The sequence below is a fragment of the Merops nubicus genome, unplaced genomic scaffold, assembly GCF_000691845.1.
Source record: "Merops nubicus isolate BGI_N331 unplaced genomic scaffold, ASM69184v1 scaffold49428, whole genome shotgun sequence".
NCBI lineage: Eukaryota > Metazoa > Chordata > Aves > Coraciiformes > Meropidae > Merops > Merops nubicus.
The window spans coordinates 1-21,945 of NW_008628639.1; the positions used below are offsets into that span (position 1 = coordinate 1).

The 21,945-nt window shown below is 41.9% G+C and overlaps 1 protein-coding gene across 1 annotated transcript; it reads right to left on the bottom strand.

Moving 5' to 3' along the window:
- Positions 1 to 2,020: 2,020 nt before the first annotated feature.
- Positions 2,021 to 21,738, bottom strand: NCBP1 (nuclear cap binding protein subunit 1, 80kDa). Its single transcript, XM_008946698.1, has 15 exons — positions 21,645 to 21,738; positions 20,225 to 20,288; positions 17,786 to 17,896; positions 16,491 to 16,555; positions 15,663 to 15,725; positions 14,257 to 14,331; positions 13,063 to 13,166; positions 12,136 to 12,258; positions 11,043 to 11,145; positions 9,636 to 9,729; positions 7,058 to 7,161; positions 6,290 to 6,404; positions 3,741 to 3,884; positions 3,202 to 3,315; positions 2,021 to 2,438 (listed from the first exon to the last, which is right to left on the bottom strand). Exons 1-15 carry the CDS (start codon positions 21,731 to 21,733, stop codon positions 2,325 to 2,327), a joined length of 1,482 nt encoding a protein of 493 aa, XP_008944946.1. The 5' UTR covers positions 21,734 to 21,738; the 3' UTR covers positions 2,021 to 2,324.
- Between the last annotated feature and the right edge of the window lie 207 nt (positions 21,739 to 21,945).

Sequence of the window (21,945 nt, forward strand, 5' to 3'; positions counted from 1 at the left end):
GCCGGCAGCCCCCGACACAGGCAGGACAAACACTCCCAGCAGCAACCTGTTTCACCTTCATTTATTTTTGTCTATAATTGTGCATTTTTTCCAACCACACCATGTTTCTACAGCATCTTTACACTATCGGCCACCTCATGCTTTAGCAGTTCTGAGTTTCTCCAATTAGCTGCTGGTGTCGCTGTGTGAGCGTCTTGTTCTCTTCCCTACAAACTCAACCAGCTTCCCAGTCGAGTCAGGTGCACGCCACTGGACCTACAAGGAGGGGAAGGTGTCCAACAGACTCACGAAATACAACCAGAGCCCATGCTCACTGTGGAAGTCAAATTCATTCTCAAAGACACTGTTATTTGGTTTAAAATCATAGAATTACGCTCAGGCATTTGCACCTGGATCCCCAGCACTCATATTTGTCAAGGCTCAGAAGAAGTTACAGGTTTGCAAGCTTTAACTGCATTAGCAGTTTTACAGAAATCACATTTACAGTCAGACCCCCACCATTAATTAATATCAGAACTCTGATATTGTGCCAAGCCAGTGAAAAAACTATTAAACCCCCAAGTAAAACCTCTATAGTATTAAACATTTCTTTAAAAAAAGAAAAGATTTGATTACTCAAGAACATGAACAGAGAAAGATCTGAAGCAGGAGTCAGTGCATGACTGACAAAACCCTTGCGTCAAGCAAATTTACAACAATTGAGAGTATACCCTGAAAGAACGGAGGGAGCAGTCAAATCAGAGAGGGCTAGCGGAAGAAGCAGGAGTGACAGATCTAACTCTATGAGGCTATATCGGATTGCTACAGGCCACACACAAACTTAGGTCAACACTCAAAGTAGAAAGTTCCATTTTTTATCCTCCTCACCTGCTCAGGAGGTCGATTGGTCAACATACGGATGAAATGCACTGCTAGATAGAATACTAAAAAAAATAATTCATACAGGAACAAAATTACTCAAAGCTTATCACTTTCTAAGCTTGAACTGAATAGCACTGAGTATGAAATTCTTTAAACATTCATGTGCCAAATGAAGGGACCACAAGCAGCCTGGAGATACTGATGGACCCCAGCACGCAGGGCAGCGTCCCGACCACTCACTTGCTCCGGCTCAGCCTTCATGCGCATCTTGCATGAAGTCAAAAATAAGGCTACTCTGTTTTCGGGTTATGTTTTTGCAGTCTCACTCTCCTGTGAGAGAGCAACTTAATTTAGCACTAAAATGTTTTCTGGAGTCATGGGAGCCACGTGCTGTTGCCACACTTTAAAGCAAGGGAAGGGCAGCAGATGCAGCCGCTGCAGAGCAGTTGTTCCTAGGCCAGGTGAGGTGAGGGCACTTCATTCAGCCGCCACCAGCAGCATTTCTGGCATGGCTGCAGGCCTGCGGGCCCTCCCAGCGCAGGCGTGGGCGGCCCCCCCGGCGCCCCCCGGGAGGAACGAGCCAAACGCTGCCCTGCCCTCCCCGGGCACCCAGCTGAACAGGACTTGCAGCACGGAAGTCCAAAGTTTGTTCCACTCCAGCTCTTGCTCACCCTCTGTATTTACTGGTGACGACTGCTGCCAGGAGCAGCTCAGGCTCCTGCAGCCATACTGCTACAGGGACTGCGTTTCTCAGAAGCTGTCCACTGAGCTCCTCTGCCCACCATTTACAGGGACTGCAGTAAGACGCCAGGCAACACATTTCAAAAGCGTGTTTCCACTGCATGACAGCCGTGTTCTTTCAGACTGTGGGTATCTAGCCGGCTTGGTAAATGCTCTGTTCTACTTTGAGAGCTCAACTCAGGTGTTCCACATGGCCCAAGTTAAGACACTTTTCCTATGTCACACTAGAGAACTTACCACGCTGCTCACTGAGGACACATGTTCTTTCACACGCACCAAACACTACGAACTGTCCCATTTCTGTGAGTCCTTTAAGAGCCAGCCAGAGGTAACAAATCCTATTGTTTGGGGGGTGTTTTGTTTGGTTTGTGGGTTGCTGGGTGTTGTTTTTTTTTTTTCTTTTTTTGGTCTGATTTTTATTTTTATATAAACAACAGGAGAAACAAAAATACTACCATGAAGTCAAGAGTCAAACCAGATTAAAAGACAACAAAAAGAATTCCTAGTTTACTTCACATCTACCTGCTATATCAGTCATATCTTGTAAGGCTGATGATGCTTACACAGTTAAGAGTACTGTTGTATAGAGGAGCACAAGAAAGCCACTTTTAGTCTAAAATTTTTTTTCATCCCCATGTCAAGTTTTAAATTTAAAAAAAAATTATTTTTTTTTTTTAAATTCATTAAAGTCCTGCAGGCAAGACTCTGTCCGTGAATGATCCTCAGGCCTGCAGAGCACAGAACTGCTGAAACACAGCCAGTATGTGGTGGTCCAGTTCAGCTGTAAACAGGAGGTTCTCTAGGGTCACCATGTACTGCTGGATTATCTGGTGATGCTGGCAGATAAAAAACAAAAGACAAACCTTTACTGCTTTCATTTAGGTAAGAACATGTAGAGAAGTCAAGACATGCAAGAATCACAGGTCAAATGTTCTCAGCAGAACCAGTAAGCAGATGTCATTTCCAGAGGGCACAACCACTGACAAGAAAAGCACAGAGCTCCAGGGTCACCCCTGGACCCCAAGCTGTGTGCAGGACACCACGCCACTGCACGTAAACCCTGGGAGAATCATGGGGTTTGCTTTCCTCTGAGCCATATCTACCCCAGGGGAGAATTACACCACCACACCCACTCCCCAACCTATCACCTGTTCACACAGGTATAACTTTCTATTACTATCACTTTTATCCAGCCACCTGTGCTTGTTATCTGATTTAATGAGCTAATAATTAAAAAAATATTTTTAATAGATACGTACGCATCTCATTAAAAGGAATCCTGCAACATTTTAATGTCCTCATTTAAGAGATAGCGACTTTAGTATTCTCACTCCCTCACAACTTTGTTTTTATTTAACACAAAGATAAGAGGAGCTCAGAGAAATTCATAATGACATCTCAGTATCTTTTTTGCAACGTGCTCACAGCGTGGGAGTTATCAGGGACCAGTCACTCCACCCCTCTGTGGCAACACATGTGGCCAGAACCAGAGTGACTACCTAGCCCCACACTAGCCTTCAGAGAAGGCCTGCTGCTGCCACCTGCTGCTGCTCTCCAGCCACAGAGCCCGTCTGCCCGGCACGGCCCTCAGACACCTACCTGCAGGAAGATCTGCTGCAGCCTCTCTATGCAGCTCTTGTACCAAGGTGTAAATACATCAATTCCACCCGTCTCACAGCGCACTAAGTGCTCAGTTAACAACATAATGAAACGCTGCAGGAGAGGAAAAAAAAACAGCAAACCAGACTTACTCAGCCTCACCAAATGAAAGCAGGATCCTAACCTCGGGTAAGAGGATCTTGGGGGACGGAAGCTTTGAACAGCAATGCGAGAAGGATCGTTTTGCTTGGCAAACACTGAATTTAGTTAGCAAATACAACCCAGTTACCTGCACTGTTCAGGAAACTGTATGCTAGCACAACTCTGCTGTTCCTTAGCACACTCAAAACTAACAAATCCTGACCAGGGGCAATCTCTGCAGGCAGGTGATCTGGACTGACTCTAACCCACAGTAAGCCCATCAGTCCCTTCTCATACTCTCATTCCAACAAGATGCCCAAGATACAACCAGCACTGAAAGCTTATAAATGCAGTAGCTGTAAAACCCGAAAGTGAGAAGCCACTCTGGCCACCGTTACCTGGAATATGACGAGGAAGAGATTCTTCTGCTCGCTCTGGGCCGACTCCACCTTCTCCTGCAGGCGCTCTATCTGCTCCTCCAGCGGCCCGTCCTCCCGGTCGCTGCTGCGGTCGTCGTCGTCATCGTCGTCGTCGCTGTCCCGCTGCGGGCGACAACACCACAGGAAAACTGGCCACCTGGTTCCTGGGGCACTGCCCATGCCCCCCGCTTCCACGGGGGAAGCCGTCTGCACAGCAACGCCGCTGAAGCTGCTCTCCAGCTCGCTGAGTGTTGTACTTTGAAGGACAACTATTTTGAATGTAACTCAGGACAGAAATTTAGAAGGAAAAATGCCAATATGGGAAAGCCCCAACAAAGAAATTGTCAAGATTTCAGAGCAAATAGTACAAGCTTAAAGATTTACCAGCCCTTTATTTAGTGGAAACACAGTAAAAGGTAATATCCTTGCTGTCTTCACCATCACTAGATAATGTAACAGCTTTTTTTTTTTAAAAAATCCAGCGTAAAATTAAAAAACCGTGTCTATGGCAGCAGAGCAGGTAATTAATTCCATGAACAGTTCTGAAATCTCAGCGCTCCAAAAAATTAAGCACTTTGTGCAAGAACTCAGATGAATCTGGCTGGCTAGCACAGAAGGAAGATCAGAGATGGTAGCCTGTGGTAATAAAGTGGGGACCTCCTATACTGAAGAGCAAAGGGATGGTCTTGGACTAGAAAGGGTCAACAAGGGAACCAAGCCACCAAACAGGAATGCAGCAGGTTCTCATTGCCTCAGAAACAAAACAACAACAAACCCCCACAAAACACATGTTAAGCACCACACCTGGGAGCTCAGGTAACAGAGTCTTACACAAGACTACAAGGGAGATAGGAGGAAAGGCAGAATCTGATGGATTATGGTCTATTCAAGTACAGATATTACTTCAGTCATTCAGGATTGTTTCTGTGCAGAAACACCCATAAATTAACAGCTCAAAACATAAATATTTGTAAAAGGAGCATGTACAGCTTGTGACAGATACAGGTCCACGTGTTAACTCACCTACTGCACAGGAAATAAAACTCACTATCAGAAGACGGAATGAGTGTAAAAAATAAGAATGATTTACCATAGAGAACAAATGAGAATTGATTTTATTTTGTCTATTGGAACTTGCTTTTTCCCCATCTAGAGGTTTCCTGAACTCAAACTGCTGAAGGACCAATAGGACCTAAGACAAAGCATGTAAGCCTTGGACTCATTCCATAGCAAGGCAACCCACTTTGTGCTGGGGACACCAAAACCTGATGGCTTACTTCCTCTAAAAGGAATGGTCATGCAGCAGAGCAACAGCCTGCAGAACTACTCACTGTTGCATACAAATATTTCTTCCTGGCACAAGACTCATTTAAAGTGCTCAGTAATCAAGAGCTGCAGCAAGAGGCAAGTACAGGAATGAAAATACTGGTATGTTGTTTAGAGATGCCAGAGAAGCTCTTTGCCTCACAGTAAGATCAACGGCTGCATCTAGACCTTCAATAACCATGGGCATTTATTAACTGCTGATCAACGTAGACAGAGGACGCAACCAACTAGGATGGCTGTTGCTGGGAGTGAGGAAACAAGATGAAGGGGCTGGGATGAACCAACACTGGCAAACTCTGAAGTATTCATGATCTCTCAACAGAAACTTCTGGAAAAATTACTGACTTGTGTAGATTTCTTCAGAAACCGTCAGCAGCCTCTGTGCCATGTGCCAAATTCTGATGTTAACTTCATCCACAGCTGTGGAGCTAGCTACCTGTTCTATGTAGGTAATCATACCCACAGACTACACACAAGCATTCTCTCTTGCTCTCAGCAAGTCTGTAAACTGACTTCATTCTATCATGACTAAGTACTGCATTCAGCCAAGCCTCCCTGGGCCCTGTCTTCAGCAGCTGCCAGAGGAGACACTCTCTCACCCTGTTTTACTGTCCTACACGGGACAACAGAGCACAACAGCAGCTCCGTGCTCCTCGGTTTGTTGTATACAGTAACCCAGATCACACAAAGATATTCAGTAAAGAAAGCTGGAAGAAAGAAATGACAGTTGCCAGTGTCAGAATCCAGCAGCATCCATCAGAAGAACGGTAACAGCCAACTTCTCAATAGCAAATAGCTGTTTCCGTGCACTTCTGCATGGAAGCCACGAGAGTACTCTTTAATGCTACTTACTATGAATAATTTGTAACTCTTCTTATCGTTATCTGATAAGGTAATTGCAATCCAGATTAGAAGGCAAGTGGAAGACATGCTCGTATTGGAAAAGAAACTTGAGAAAGCCTGAACAAAGCAAATATATATGCATTCCCTTAAGGATTTTACTGCATTCTTAGGTTATAGCTGCCAGCAGAAAGGTGTACAGAGAACATGCATCCAGTTCTTCACGTCTCAGTGCTACCAATGACCATATGTCTCCTGATAGACATTTATTCAGTGCCTCCTAAAATCAGCTGTGCCTCAGCATGACAGCATGCAGGTTTGTTCAACTTTGTTTAAAATAATTAAAATCACAAATTACTCACTCTTTTGTGCTGCCTGGCCAGTCTTGCCTTAGTCTCCTCCAGTTCTTTGTGAATCTTCAGCACATGCTTATTCATCTTACGAATTGTGGAATGTAAGATCTCCCAGATGTAAAACCTAGGAAAGACACAAAGCTCAAAACCCTACATTACACACTACTCCAAGACAGAAAACAAAGTGTAGCTTCTTACAGAAAAATGTATCTGGAGGAATTAAAAAAACTTAGTATTACCTAAGACATCTGCCACAGTGAGCAAACACTCAATATACAGAAAAGCAAATCGATACTGTAAGAAAGCTTAACAATAATTTCTTTCCTACTTTTTGCAGCAAACTTCCAAACCAGCATTCTATTTCCTACACAGACTGCAATACTACCAACATGACACTGACTTCTCAGACCACACACCTCTCCCACTCTCAGTAAGCAACGTATCAATGGCTGCGCAAGTTACATACCTCAACCCAAGCCCAGGACTAGCAGCTACATAACACACAGCAACAGGCTTCATCTCGAAATAGTTCCAGTGTCTTCCTGCTTGGGCAGACTTATAGACTACTTCCAAAATAACACGCTAGCAACACTCTTGCACTGTCACCTAAACATTCATGACCCAGTTCAGAATGCTAAAGTACATATTTCATGGAAGGAGCAAAAGTCCCGCTGTACCTTTTCTTCCACTACTCAGTTTTCATAGTTTAAACTGTGTACTGGCCACCTAAAATAGCAATTCAGAGTCAAATAACAAACCATGGCAAATCCTTGTTACCTAGTGAAATCATGTGCAAGCTCTGACGAGAAGATCCAGTTTGCTACTGCAGCGCAGTCAACAATTTGTGTCCGAATCATCTTGTCCACGAGCACAGCAATCATCTATATTTTGTGAAAGATATTGCACACACAATCTCAGTAAAGTATTCCAGACTCAGATAAAAGCAGAGATGGTTTGATGCCATGCTGCATCAGTGACATTAGTGGGTAATTTCAAGTACTTTAGGAAGCTGGGTAGTCCAGCCTAAACATGCTCAAATTAGGGGATCTATACCAATTATATGAAGCATTCAAATTTTAACAACCTTTCCTACTTCTGAGTGATGTGTCACTCTTTGTTAATGTACATACTTCCATACAAAACAACAAAACGAAGCACTGTAGTTGGAAGTGGGGCCTTAGAAACAGAAGTCATAGATTTTGACATCAAAGGACTCAATGCAGAGTATAACTGTCTGTCAGATGACCCTAATGAAGTCGCCACTGTTAAACTACTCGCCTTGAACTACCACAGTGACAGCAAGTTCTCCTCTACAGCACCCACTGGTCAGCACAGAGCCAGCACTGTGTGGTCAATGGAAGCATGTACTACTGCAGGCACTGCCCTGATTCCAGAGGGTTTGTGAGCAACCCACCAGGCAACTGCAGAGAAGAGTTACTGACTAACATAGTTGCAAGCTGTTCAGAAAAAAGGCTTATCTCAGTTACGCACGTGATTTGAGTCCCACAGTCTTTAAGAACCACAGGCTGCACCGTATTTATCCTTACAACCACCCATTGTCAAATAAGGAAGTGCAACAAAGTTCCTTTTAAGGAAGGAAAATTAAAATAACTGAATGAATCATACAGTAGACTCAGCACTCAACTTTCAAGTCCTGGGGTAGTATCCTATGGTCTACTTATTCTTCCTGACAATACAAATGACTTCTGATTAGTTACTCTGATCTTCCAAAATCCACAGATCTAGGATTTTGAGAGAACATTTCATCTCAACATTTAAGTTTCTCTTCATGAAGTCACTCGCACAACTTTGTTATAGGTCCAGGACCTGCTGACTCCTTCTGCTAAATCACTATCTGCAGCACAAATTGCTCATTAGCATCATATGTCTTGCAAATACTGTGGGCAGCCAGAAGCACATCAAAGGACATTCCCATAGACATGGGAGTAGGGTGAGTGGCATGAAGGCTGGCTCTGGGTAGGTGTCCTGCTGCCCAGGCACCATTATTCTGTATGCCAGGGAGGTTGTGGACTCAGGGGAAAAACAAGACAAAACAAAAAAAGTGCTTGACCAAAAGCAAATGGCTGAACTGTAATAAATGCGAGAGGAAAATTTAAGGTGGAACAGCAGACCTTCATAACGTCTACACTCTAGTTTTTAAAGGTATCTTGCTTTATTCATAAAAATCTAACATGAGTATTCAGTATTTTTGAAACATCATCTCAGTTTGGTCATGCTGCAATATGAAGGCATGAACAGGAAGAGGATACAGGTACTACATTGCAGTAATGTAATTTCTTCTGATCCAGTTAAATGGCAGTAAAAAGTAGGTCAGACTGTAATTGTCATATTTTCAAGGTCAGTGATTTGGGTGGGAAGTTTAATACATTTTAAAAGTCCTGCTTTTTTTTTTTTTATTTTACTGTACTTAGAAGTGACATCTTGCATAGGTATCTTCTAGGTGCTGTTTTTTCCCCTAGGGAATGGACCACAGGTCCAGCAGTAGGTGCGAGGATTAGCCCTTGCTCTCAGCAGACCTGCTTCTGGAAGCCTGGCCTATGCAGCTGTGAGGTACTGCCCACTTTCAAGCACAATCAAGTTCAACACAAACACACTAGTAAAGAACTCAAGAAATAATTAATGCAGGCAAATTCAGTTTGAGTTTCTTATCACTTTCTATTTATAGAAGAATGACAGCTGAGGGGAAAAACAACTGCTGTGAAGAAACTGAACAGCTTAAACAACTGAGGCATTTTTCAAAGGTCTTTTAGGGTGCCATTTCTTCTGGCTCAAGAATGAACATAATTATGACACTGTCTGACTGTTCTCTTCTAAACAGCCACTAACTGCAGCTCTGCTCACCCAGACCACACACAACAGTGACCCCAAGATGAGCTTAGTGGAATAACTGTATGGCTTTCACCAGGAACTGGGAAAAAAAAAAATCCCTAACTCCCCTCCCCCAGGTTTCCACACTTACGAGTACTGCCTGCTTCTGATGTGCAAACTGAAATAAGGTGTAGATCTCATATCTACACTGTTCTCCAATTCTACAGAAACATGATTTTAGTGGAACTTGTTCTCCTGTGCAACAAACAGCATAGTATGAATCTGCGTCAGAATGACAGCCTTTGCCCTCTCACAATGAACTCTGAGGAAGAAATGGCCTCACTGATGGACATTTTAGTGTCCAGCCTTAATTTTAAGCACTAGTAACAACTGTAAATACAATTCTTTCAAATAAGATGACAGAAAAGTTATTTTGAAGGATACAAAGTAAATGGCAATGTTTTTTATTATACATGACCTCTGGGAGTTCAAACTCACAAAGATACTTGACATTGCAACCTCTCACCTGTGGATGATTCTTCCAAACCTCATACACAACCCTCAGAACATGGAGTTTCCCCTCATCACTTTCCGCAAGCGTTTTGAAGACTTCGTGAAACCTTTTAATAGATATAAGTAGTCAGTGGAGGCGTTGGGGTCAGGTCAAAAGCGCAGCAGATACAAGGCAAGTGGCTTAGATTAGCCAAAAGAAAATTTTTGACTATCTGTAGCAATTCTCGAACAACCATCCCCTGGAAAATATAACCATTCTGAGCTAAAATAAGCTACAAAGACATGACAGCTCCTAAGAGCAACCCGTTACTTAGTGGTGAACCTACTCCCTGATGCTGGGCTACATTTCTCATACTCTTAAAAGCAGGAGGCACTTCCACGCTTCATGTGCTTATCTAAGCACAGCTGGAGCTAAACTTGCTTCCTCTTGATACATGTTTCTGCAACTTTAAACACTTGCCCAATCTGCCCCTTTTTGAAGGAAATGCTTATAAAAGCCTTATTTTTAACAGAGTTACACTGGCTGCTACACAGCACTCCCGATTCAGCTTACTGCAATACAACTATAAAGCCTAAGAGACTCTTTTTGATCTCATGGCTGCCACTGTTGGTGTGCAGCAGTGAAAATATCATGGCTCTAAGTATTCATGTCACCTTGCCTCTTGTACCACTGACTGCAGGTTACTACCTACAGCCTCTTATCAGCATCATGCCTATAAACCTCCCAGGTGCGTGTTTTTCTAACAGCTTTATGTGTCTCTAAGGACAGACAGAAAAATAATTAATTAAGATGCATGTGACTACCTTTCATGTATCAAGACCACTTAAGAGCAACTCCAAAGCACGGGCGATTAAAACCTAGCTTTACCTTGTTTTGCCTAAAAAGGTGCAGTAAATTCTTCAGAAGTTTAAGCACATCTTTAAGGGATGCACTGTGAAGTATTTCAGACCAGATTTTGTTCTGCTTTGGTAGATAGAAGAAGTTTACAGCAGACTGCTTTGAAGTTCAATGCTGTCTTTTTATTTCTTCATTTTTCTGTACAGACATAACTGTTCTAGACACATCCCTAGTGTAAGATGCTGAGGTGGGAGCTACCCAGTTGTTGAAATGTATGGAGAAACCCTTGTTCCTCACCGTAACCAGCAAATGAGTAATTCTGAAGAGCAGCAATGTTCCACACCTGCCTCATTTGTTTGATTTACATCAGGTGGATGTAACGCATGCATTTTTGTTAATTCCATTCACATATATAACCTACAGTTCACACTGCCATTCCTTCAGTAAGCAGTGTCATCAGTTCTCCTAATCATATTGTATTGTGTACCACATAAACTTGCAGTCCAGTTCATTTATAATGCATTTCACTGTTGGAATTAAACAGTTCCATAAGCCCCAAAATAAAGCACATATTACACTTACTTTGCCAGAGCACTGAAGGAGTGGCTGAAAGACTTTGCAGCTAGATGGAGCAGAGTCTGAACAAAGACTTCTATTTTCAGAGGGTTGAAGGTAAATCCTTCATCTGCAAGTTATTTAAAGTTGAAGCTGTAAGTACTTCAAGTAAAGCATGTAAGCTACTCATAAAACTTCAGAGATAACTTACGGGTTTAACCCATTTCACAAAAAGAGTTTCACCAGAAGGGTTTTGCAAGGCTGAGCAGGGAACTAGTAAAGAATTTCCAAAATGTGCAGATCTTCAGGCTGCCATTTTGCCACACAGAAAAAGTGCAGAGAGAATTCCAGGTCAGCAAAGAAGCTGTGAAGAGAGACAGCCACCCTACCCACATGTAAGAGCACTGATGCAGCTGCCTGCAGCTGAAGAGAGGCTGGGGGGAGCACTGATTAGTGGGTGATACCTAAAGCAAACCAGGAAATACAACACTGGATCCCAGCACAAAAACACCCAGACAGTTGCTGCTCTCTGCCTGCACAACAGAGCACTTGCAAATATTACAGAAACACTGAACCTGTCCCCATTGCAAAGATCACTTTTTAATTCACTGCCTTGCACTCCTCCTCACTCCCTAAACCACACAGGCTTTAGGAATCAATGTTGCTTTTTTAGCTTGGTGCAAAGCTAAAAAGAACATGAGCAGAGTCCCATCATGAGCTTGTATCTATGGAAGAGTAGAGCCAGCAGTCTTGCCATCTTATCCGTTGTGGGACTGCACCGAGCCGAGGGACAAGGGCTGAATGCCAGGGACGAGGGTAACAGCATGAACTGCCCTCTGTTGTTGAAGGCAAAGGAGATGTTAAATTGATGCTACCTTTGTCAATAATCACAGGAAAACACATTTCATGTACCAGGTTACTGCTGTTATGAAAAACAGGCTTGCCTGTTCATGCAAGATATTTACAAAATTCCCCAACAATGGTGTATATTATTTGCATTTACTGATAAACTGAAAACAATTATTAGAAGCAGAAGCACACAGTTCTGTTCACCACCCCACTCACAGCTCCAAATGGCAGATCAGTACACAAAGAAGAAACTACAGCCTGTGTATCTTACCATCATCATCATCCTGGTTTGGATTAGGCACATCTTTTAAAATGCCGAAGATTTCATCATTACTGGCCTTATTTTTAATTGCAATTGTTAAACAGAGTGCCACAGTATATCCCGGAAGAGACCCTAAAAAAAGCAAAGAGGTAAAAAATACGCAGAAGGCAAGTGAGTACTTTTAACACCAGTTTGCCTCTCAGAGAAACAAGTACACTTCCCAGTACTAAAACTAGCTTTGTCCTTTATCTTTGTCCCCGTCACTGTTCCATGAAACTGCTGAACACATTTCCTGATCTTCACATTAAATTCAAAACTTGCAGTAGAACCTTCACATTATCTGAGGTCAGATAATCACTCTCCTGTCTAAAGTTCTACATCAGCTTCCACCAGTTTCCTAAAAATACAGTACTTCCTTGTTTTTCTTTACTGTATCTTTGATGACAATACTTCTATCCTGAGGACTGTCTTTACAACGAGTAGTAAAAGACCTCTGTATGCTTCATTAAACCAAGTTTACTAGTAAAATCTTCTACTGTTTCATGAAGTACAAAAAATAAACTCACATTATCACTTCATATGCTGAGTTTTGCACAGTACTGTGCCCAAACAGGGGAAATAGATGAATTTTCCAATTTTAGACTTCTGGCAAACAATGCTGCACAACACCACAACCACCTCAGCAAGAGTAACTTCACGTATCTGCATTTTCTTTTCTTCATAAAGTAACAAAGAGGATTACATTACAGAGATCCAGGCTTAATAAATATTATTTGTTCATGTGAAGCATATTTACCCACATGAAAATCATACATATTTATTTCAGCTTGTACTCTTCTTTATGAAGACAACTGATATTACAGTCAACCTAGGGTGCTCCCTTGCTCTGAAACACTGTTTTCTGCAGCTTGACCCCCCAGTAACTTTGGTACTTACTGTTACTCTCATCTCCGTATTTGTACACGCACACCGGATTAGCAGGACTGAGGACAGAAAAACTTGCAGGAACGATGTCTATTATTCGCTGATGGTAGGACAGTCTGGAAATAACAAGTTTCACAGCAGCAGCATTAAAATGGGAATAACACCAGGACTCATTTTTAAGAGACTGCTTTATAATTTTTTTTTTTTTTTTTTCTGTATTTAACTGTCACAGAATAAAAATTGGAATGTTTATACAACAGAATGGTAGTTTCTGGTGGGTACTAAGAGCAATGTAGACCAAACTTAATCAGTGGATGCTTCCTATATGGATTCCATGATGCTTGAGTTTCATCCTCACACAATCAATTTAGCATGTGAAAATATAGACGCTGCCTGGTAGGATGTTTTATGCCCAAGATGAGATACTAATAAGATGTTCACACTGAAAGCAGAAAAAAACATTAAACTGGATGTCTTCATTTTACTTTCCAGCTTATTGCACTCCCACAAAGGCTTTACTTTTGCTATTGGTTTTCAGTGGAATGAAAAAGTGTCACAGGAAAATGTGTACTTGTTTTGCAGCACAATACTTTAATGTTTTCTATACTGAATTCACCCCAAATCAGATGCATGTTTTCATGTATGAAGATGAGTAACAGACTTTTGGAACATTTTTCTCTTCTAATCTCCTACATTCCTTTATCTCTGCATTTTAAGTCCAGCCCTGGTTGTGTGCTCTTGTTGTTGGGTTTGGGGGTTTTGTTGGTAGGGTACTTTGTTTAAAGGTCGATGAATGTCAGAGGCTTCTAGAAGAACCAAGATTAGATCCCCAGTTTTTAGTGTAACTAGTGATCAGTTCCAGCCATTTCTGTGGATGCTGAATACTTTCCAGGAAAATCACCTAAACTCTATTTTTTTCCATGTCTATGGCAAAGCATGTCTTTTTGTAACTACAGGTCTGCATACCTGGGAAAGGCAGCTCACTACCATCTGCTCCACTTGTTTCTCTCCCTCTCTTAAGTAGTGTCTCAAGTGTCCTACAGCAGGTAAATCAGATTAAAATCCTACAGACTCATCTGTTAACTGAAACTGAATGGTAAGAATAGATGTGCCTAAGATGAGATTCAAGTTAAAAGGAATCTGACAGTATCCAGAAAGAAAGATCAAACTTTGCCTTGAATGCAACAATCAAAAGATCTTACTTACCGCATGCACTTTTCCAAAACTTCTCTCACAAATTTGGGTTTGGGCTTTTCAAGGTCCTGAGTAAGACAATCTGACCTATGAAAGGACAGAATGCAATAGTTTTTAGAGAAAAACAAACAAAACCAAACAGTGCTTTAGTCTCTTTTTGGCTTGGTCTCATAGGTACAAAACAATCATGGTCTAAGGGCAACGGCTTGGCACTTTTTTACAGTGTAGGCAGTTTTAAGGCAATAAGCTAAGTTTATCAATATTTCCTTATTGGCCATTAGCATTCTTCAAATCTCATCTCTGTGCAATGCATTTTCCAGTAGCTTCCCTTCCCCCACTAGATTAAAAATAATTTGTGCTTACAGTTATCTGGCTTTCCCTTTCCTTAGGAAAGGAATCTCGTGTGGTTTCATACTCTGTCCCTCTCTTAAAGGAATTTTTGAACTTCTGGCTGATTCAAATGCATTTCAGATAAAGAAAAGTCTCAAATACAGTAATTTGTGAAAAATGGCAGTTTGTGAGAGAGACCCACAGACACAATGCCATCAAGGAACATCCAGGCAAAAAAAAAAAAAAAAAAAAACAACTCTTTGAAGATTATTGCCTGGTCAGTCAACATGGACGTATACTAGGCAGCCATCAAGCACTTAAAACCCTATGAGGACAACACAAGAAACTTAAGTAAAGGCAGAAAAGCATATCACAAGAAGGGCTGCACCCCTCTCCACTAGGACACTTGGGCAGATCAGCTACAGAAAGCATGCATGGTAGCAGGCTGTGGAAGTTACTGTAGGGAGGACTTAACCCCAGGGGATCTCTCCTGCCACATGGGCACTCAGAGTGGAAAGCTCAGGGGAACCTCTAGTTAAACTGATGGAGTCCAGAGAGCTCCTGCTAGAGATACGAGCTCAGGACTTGGCATGGAAAGAACAAATGTCAGGGCCAGCACTGATGCAACTTCAGGTGCCAGGATTTGGCAGGAGGGGAACAGATCACAAAGGTCTCAGGGATAAAGGTTATAATGAAAGGTTTAGGGCAAGACAGAGAGCAAGATTACAAAATAAATACATGAGACAGAGTCAGGGTAAACCCTGAAAAGTAAATTGGAGGGTAATTTTGGGCAATTTGCCAGCAACCGACTGAGGTTGCAAAACAAATTAAGGAAATCATGTTTCTATCTCCCCTGTTTGGGGAACGCTTACACTGGCTTGAGATTCATCACAAAGTTCACCAGGGACAACACAGTGACTGAAGAGATTACGAAGATAATCTACCACTGACTGGTGGTGAACGGATTACGGCGGATCTCGGGAGAGCTGGAGGAAAGCAACTAGCATGGCCACTATGCTGCAGCACTCCTGGCGAGGCAGAACTTTAAAGGCTTCTGCAATATCAGGGTTGAATTAAGAGAAACTTACCAATCCTCCCAGCTCCAACGGAACTGAAAGTTGCTCAAGTGGTGAGAAAACCAGTTAATGAATCTTTATTAAAAGAAAAAGAAAGCTTCATTAAATGTCAGAAGTGCAGGCAAACTTTTAATTGAGATTTTCTTACAAAAGCATTCTACTTTTCAAAGGCAAGCCTAAACTCTACAGCTCTTAGAGCATTAAAGAGGCATTTATGTTAACAAAGTCAAAGACTAAACAGAAAACTTCAGAAAAGACTCCAAAAAGACTTCTTTCTTCAGAAAGAAGTTTTTATGGGGAAATAAGTCTGTCAAATTATGTTGTTTCATACAGAGATGACCTATTAAACTAACAATTAAAATGTAAACTTACTGTGAGTATGCATCTTTAACATTTTTTAAGAGTAATTTCAGCTCTCCTGCACAATGCAGACTTCACTCAAAGGGCAAAATCACCACCACTCTCCTCCTCTAGGTGGCAGATACGCCATTAGCTCCAGTGCCAGGTGCCTCCCAGACCACTAGAGAGCAGGCGTAGTACTAGGCAGAGTACTCTGCAGCTACAAGCAGCTCTGGGCACAGAAAAGCTGTCACCAGTTTCAACTGTCCTGTACAGACAGAAAGACTCGTAACCTCTGGAGGAGCGCCTCTGTGAAGGAGAGGCAAGCACCCAGCCCTCTACTTTCTCTTTAGACTGCTCAAAACTAGAGCCCAGAGAATGTTTTGAATAGCACCAAGAAGTTCTAACAAGGATTTCCGACCCCTCTTTCCACAGCCTCTTCGTTATTCCTGTACACTGAATATTGAGGAACATTTTCCATTATCCCTGAAATATATTTACCTGTCCACACATGTTGTATTCATTGTATCCAACCGCATGTAGAGCATTTCTGTGGCTTGTGCAAGCTGTAAGACTCTTATTAAGGTTTACAGAAAAGTACTGTGTAAGTCAGATGTTATTCCTTTCAGTTTTTAAGTATAATGTCCTCTGCTTTCTTTACTGAAAGCTTCCTTGGCCTACTGCAAAATCAGGTAAATCACAGTAAATCTACAGTGGGATAAATGGAGCACATTTAAGTTCTACCCTCTAATCCCACTCATGTTTTGTTTTGTCTTGTTTTCCCCCATTATTGCAATAAGACTGCTGGCTTCTTCCACAGAAAGCCAGGATTCACATTGTGCAGCACACAAAACCACGCTGAAACGAAGGGACACCAACCTCCTCATTAAGCACTTCGGTGATCTCACCTGTCTAAACTTCATGCGCTGCTTCTGGTGCTTGTACACCATCTTTGATCATAACTGAAGGCTTCAGAAACTATCTCTACATTGACTTTACCCAACAAGGCCCTTATCCTTCTTACTTCTTACATTGTCCCTACCAATGTTACAAACCTTCTGCATGGATGTCCACCCAATTCTTGAAACAGAACTGGCTCTTACCACTGAGAGTATGTAATTTGCAAACAGTGAATGGTATCTTGAAGCAGAATGAAAATTTGGACAGGAGATGACCAGTGGATAGATATTATTAAGCATCCTCCATTCTCAGTCTGTAGATTGATCTGAACCAACTAGCTAACATGATCTAAACTGGCAGGAAAGTATGACAATAGAAAGAGCCAGAACTAGCTGGGAGTCACGTCTCCTTCCTCAACATCTAGCCACCCTGTCTGAGCTGAGAGATGATTATTGACCTTTCCAATGGTCCTAGTGGGAACACTGAGTGGGAAATCAGGAAAGTTCCTTTGAATCATCTGCTACGCTTCCTACTAAAAAGATGAAATCTGTCACTTCCTTTCCTCCTCAGCCTGTTATGTACCTGTGAACTTGCTGAACACCATCCAGAACTAAACAGGCTGCAGGGACAAACAGAGTGTTACATTCTGTCTCCTCACCAAGACAGCACTTCTTGGGAAGGTCAGCAGAGGTACCAGAACGTTGTTCAGAAAGCCATAAAAATGACCTGGCATATCTAGACCTGTGCTAAGTGGGCTGTGGTACTCCTTCATGTGAATGTTTCAGGAAAAGTTTCATGCAACTGCTGTAAAATATTAATGCTGCCAGTATTCACCTACAGAACAAACAAAATAAAAACTCATTTATAAATTCTCTCCAGCAGCGTGGAAAGGATACAACTTGTGGTAAAGAGCCAGGCTGAAGTTTGCAGAGTTCAATCAGGAGCGTTGTGTACATGACTTCAATGTGTGGTGGAGATGGCAGTTGAAACAATTCTGCAAATATCACCTGTGGGAGAGGAAGGGACAGAATCAGAGCAGAGTCCAACAGGGCCTGAAAAACCCTCAGCTTTGTGATAGTGGCCTTCAACCTTGAACAATTACACACCCAAAACCAGTCTGTATTATTCTGCACATTATCTGTCATAGGCATGTTCCAGGAAAAAGAGTGATCAACTTATAAAGGTAGTGGTAACCCTACACTGTATAGTCCCCTCTAACTGCCCTTATAATTTCATACTGACACAACACCAGCATTATACACCTATTGTGTCCAACAAGTACAGGATGTAACTCTAGAAAGGGGCAATTATAATGACCTACTGCAACACTAGCACAAGATCTAAGTGGAAATCATCTGATCCAGTTAAACAACAAAAATATATGCCCAGCATACCTTGGCAGAGAGAGCCTTCTAAGAAAACAGGAAACAATACTGCAGTCAGCAGTCATGTTTTTATTTTCAAGTTTGCCTATAATAGCATGTCAATCTTTGAGGGCTACAAAAAGATTATCATCTTACAACATTCACCTCTCAGTTTGTTTATTTTGCATGTCATTCTCAACTAGATCTAAATGACATCAAAGGAACCAGCAAACTTATGAGGACACTGATGATTTGAGTGTCTGAACTCTGGGTAGTGCAAGCTTTACCAAAAGCTGTAGGAGCCCAACAGAGTCAGGAGTCCAACAAGCCAACAACACTGCCAAGTTCTGTTCACAGCAACCAGAAATACTCACAGGTGTCTATAAGCAGCTACAGAGAGAAAGATGCCACATTTCAGTGTCTTGCACAGATTCCAGGTAGCACGTGGTGTTCTGTGCTCGGCTTGACAAATTATGGCATGGAGTCTTAGGGACCTCAAAAGTAGGCATGCCTGGGAAGGTACTGACCACCACTTTCAGGATACTTTCACTTCTGCCTATTACATTCTGAACCTTAAATAACCCTTTCCTTTGTTTGTTAGACCATGTTATTTCCACGGTTCTGTGACTTATTGAAAAAGTTAGTGAAATTCCACAGATTCATCTGTTGAACTGCTCTTGAAAGCAACGTATTGCCAGCTTGACTTTTGAGAGAGACGCTGCAGGGGAGCAGTAGTAAGCAGAAGGAACAGAAGCCTGAAAAGAGCATCCTAAACTTTAAAACCTCTGGAGCTTCATTAAAAGTAAGCAGTACTAGGCAAATAAAGACGTTAATATTCTCAACTCAAAATTGCAAGAAAACAAAATTATTACAGTAACAGTCCAAGGACTAGTATACTAATCTTGTAGTCCTTCCAGCAATTTAATCTATGAAAATCTGTGCTATTTTCACATCCTACAAGTTTCTGAATAAAAGAATTTCAAGGGCTTTCAGGTAACTTCTTTCACCAGGAATTGAAGTAATTATTTCTGGCATTAGTGTACAGCTAAGCATAAAGCACAGAGCCATATACAGCACCTGAACATACTGAAGATAGAGACCACTGAAGACGGGTCAATGTAAAGGCAGAAAACTGTTAATTTTAAGATTCCTCTGTTCTGAACTCAGACTACAAAAAGAACAAGCTGACCAAAAGTAATATACAGCACTGCGTCTTGAAAACAGACCTTTGACAGGCAGCAGCAAAAGAGAACTTATGCTGCTCTTCTGATACACGTTATGGTTATTTAAAATTCTCTAATATGGAGGATGCCCTGGAGGAAACACATTGCCATCTCACTGCAAGTCTTTTTTCAGGGCCAGTAGAATGAAGTAATTTAGGAGATACAAACATAAAATCGTGCAGAATGGCTGAGTATGGCTGGAGATCCTCTAGTCAAAAGCTCCCTGCATAAGGCAGGGCCAGCTACAGGATGCTGCTCAGCTGTCCTGTCAGTTTTTGAACTTCCCCCAGGATAGAGACTCCACAACTTCTCTGAGCACACTCCTCCAGAGTTCAATCACCTCCACAGTTAAAAAAGATTTTTCTTGGAGTTTCTTGTACTTCAATTTGTGTCCATTTCCTCTTGTATTTTAATTAACTTGTTTTAAAACTCAAGGTAACCCAAATGTAGCCTTAGACTGCATGATACATTAGAAGTATCATATGTGAAACTCTGTTTTGAGACATGCCACAACCTGGACTACTAGTGCACTAGAAAATTTTGGTACTTGACCAAAGTTCGCATCATCAAGTCAAAACGACAACAAAAAGCATAAAACTAACACGACCCACTCATTTAAAGCCCTCTGGTTAAATTCAGCACGGTTCTGGTTGGCTCCTAAACCAGTCTGTAATTTAATGGAATTAACTGGGCCATGTTACTTGTGAAATAATGGAGCTACAGAAGAGGTTATATATAAAATCCATACCTCTACTATGTGGTAGTTCAAAGGGATCTTGTTATTTCCTGGATAGCTCAACAGTTGTGCAGCACTGCAAAACCATAGATACATTTAGCTCAGAACATAACACAGCCAGTGTCATGTAAAGATCAAATAACAAAGGTAGAGAAAATGCTTAATTCTGGGCAAGAGTTCATACAAACGCAGCACAAACAAATCAACAGTCTTTCCAAAGTCTGTCCATAGAACACTTAAACCAGAAACAGCACAAAAACACACCAGCACTGCCTAAACTAGATTTGTAATGATATATTTTATCCGTTCAGTTGCATCACTTGAACACTATACTGCAACACAAAATAGTTCTGCATCATCACAGTGATCTGCAGTTCTGGCAAGCATATATGAAGAGGAAAAAAAAGTCCCCAAACAACAGATGTTCAGAATGGTTTGATAGCACGATTAAGCTAATAGATTATATAAGAAACTCTCAGGCTTCAAATGCTTCATCTTTTAATCTACTCATTACCACCCACCATTATTACAACACAAACAACTGCTACTTCCTTTATTTTATTTCTACGTCTCTTCCAAGTCTTGTATCCCCCTCTAGTCTTTTACCTGCCCCTGAGAATTTACAAAGACTATCCTGGTAACTGCAAAAATTATGAATTTCTATTTTCTGCTGAATCAAACAGCTGCAAACAAACAAAAAAAAATTATCACATGCTATCACCCAAAACATTGTTGCTGACCATTTTTTGCAGAGCTTACCAAGTTCATTGGTTTTCATTTGGAAGCATGACACAGCCAACTACCTGTGGCAAACCACCTCAGCTATCAATTGCCCACATCAGAGACTGCTCAGGCAGAAATTAAGAAGTGTCCTGTTTCTTGGCAAAGCTGAATTCAAATTAATGAGATCTGCTGGTCCTGCAATGACTCCCCAGAGTGAGCTCAATTATCTCTGCCATGTAATCCTAAAGAGAAGAATGCAGCCAGGAGTAGGAAGCAGAGATGTTTTCAGGAACACCAGGGCACAGTCACCTGCAGAGGACCCAGCTCAGGGATCACTGTGCCCCAACAAATCAGCTGCTTCACAGCTCCAGGAAGCATAACACAACCACAGTCTTCACAGTGCTCCCATGAAGAATAAGGTGTGTCTGCATATTTTCCACAGCACATTGCGTATTATCAAGGAATTGCCTTCCCAGTGAGCCACTGTTGCCCTGGATCACAAACACACTCCATTTTCTGGACATTACAGACCCACAGTACTACAGGCAACAGTTTTAACACAGTTAAATATTGTAAATCAGGTTACATCAAATGCTCTAGGAAATGTTTAATCTTGAGCTCTTGTCTAACCGGTGCAGGACTCCGCATACCCCAAAGCCACATTAGCATAAAAAAGGCTCCAGGGCCCATAGTGCTAAGCTCTTCCTACCAAGTCTTTCTCTCCTTCCAGTGGGATTTGATGATGCAGTGAAGGTTCTCTTCTATTACAAATCGTTCAACAGAGTGGCTCCCAGGCATGACAGGGCCCTGGTAAGAAAGAATTAAGATTTGTGAAAGATCAGTGCTAATGCAATGGTATTACAGGTAGCAAGCTAACCTACAAACATTCACAGGTGGGGAAAAAAAAAAACACAATTGCCACAGAAACATAGTGAGGTCTCAGCTGCCCTGTGTCCTTCAGGATGGAGAAGCTGGGTGACACAGTTCCACACAAACCTCAGATAGATGAT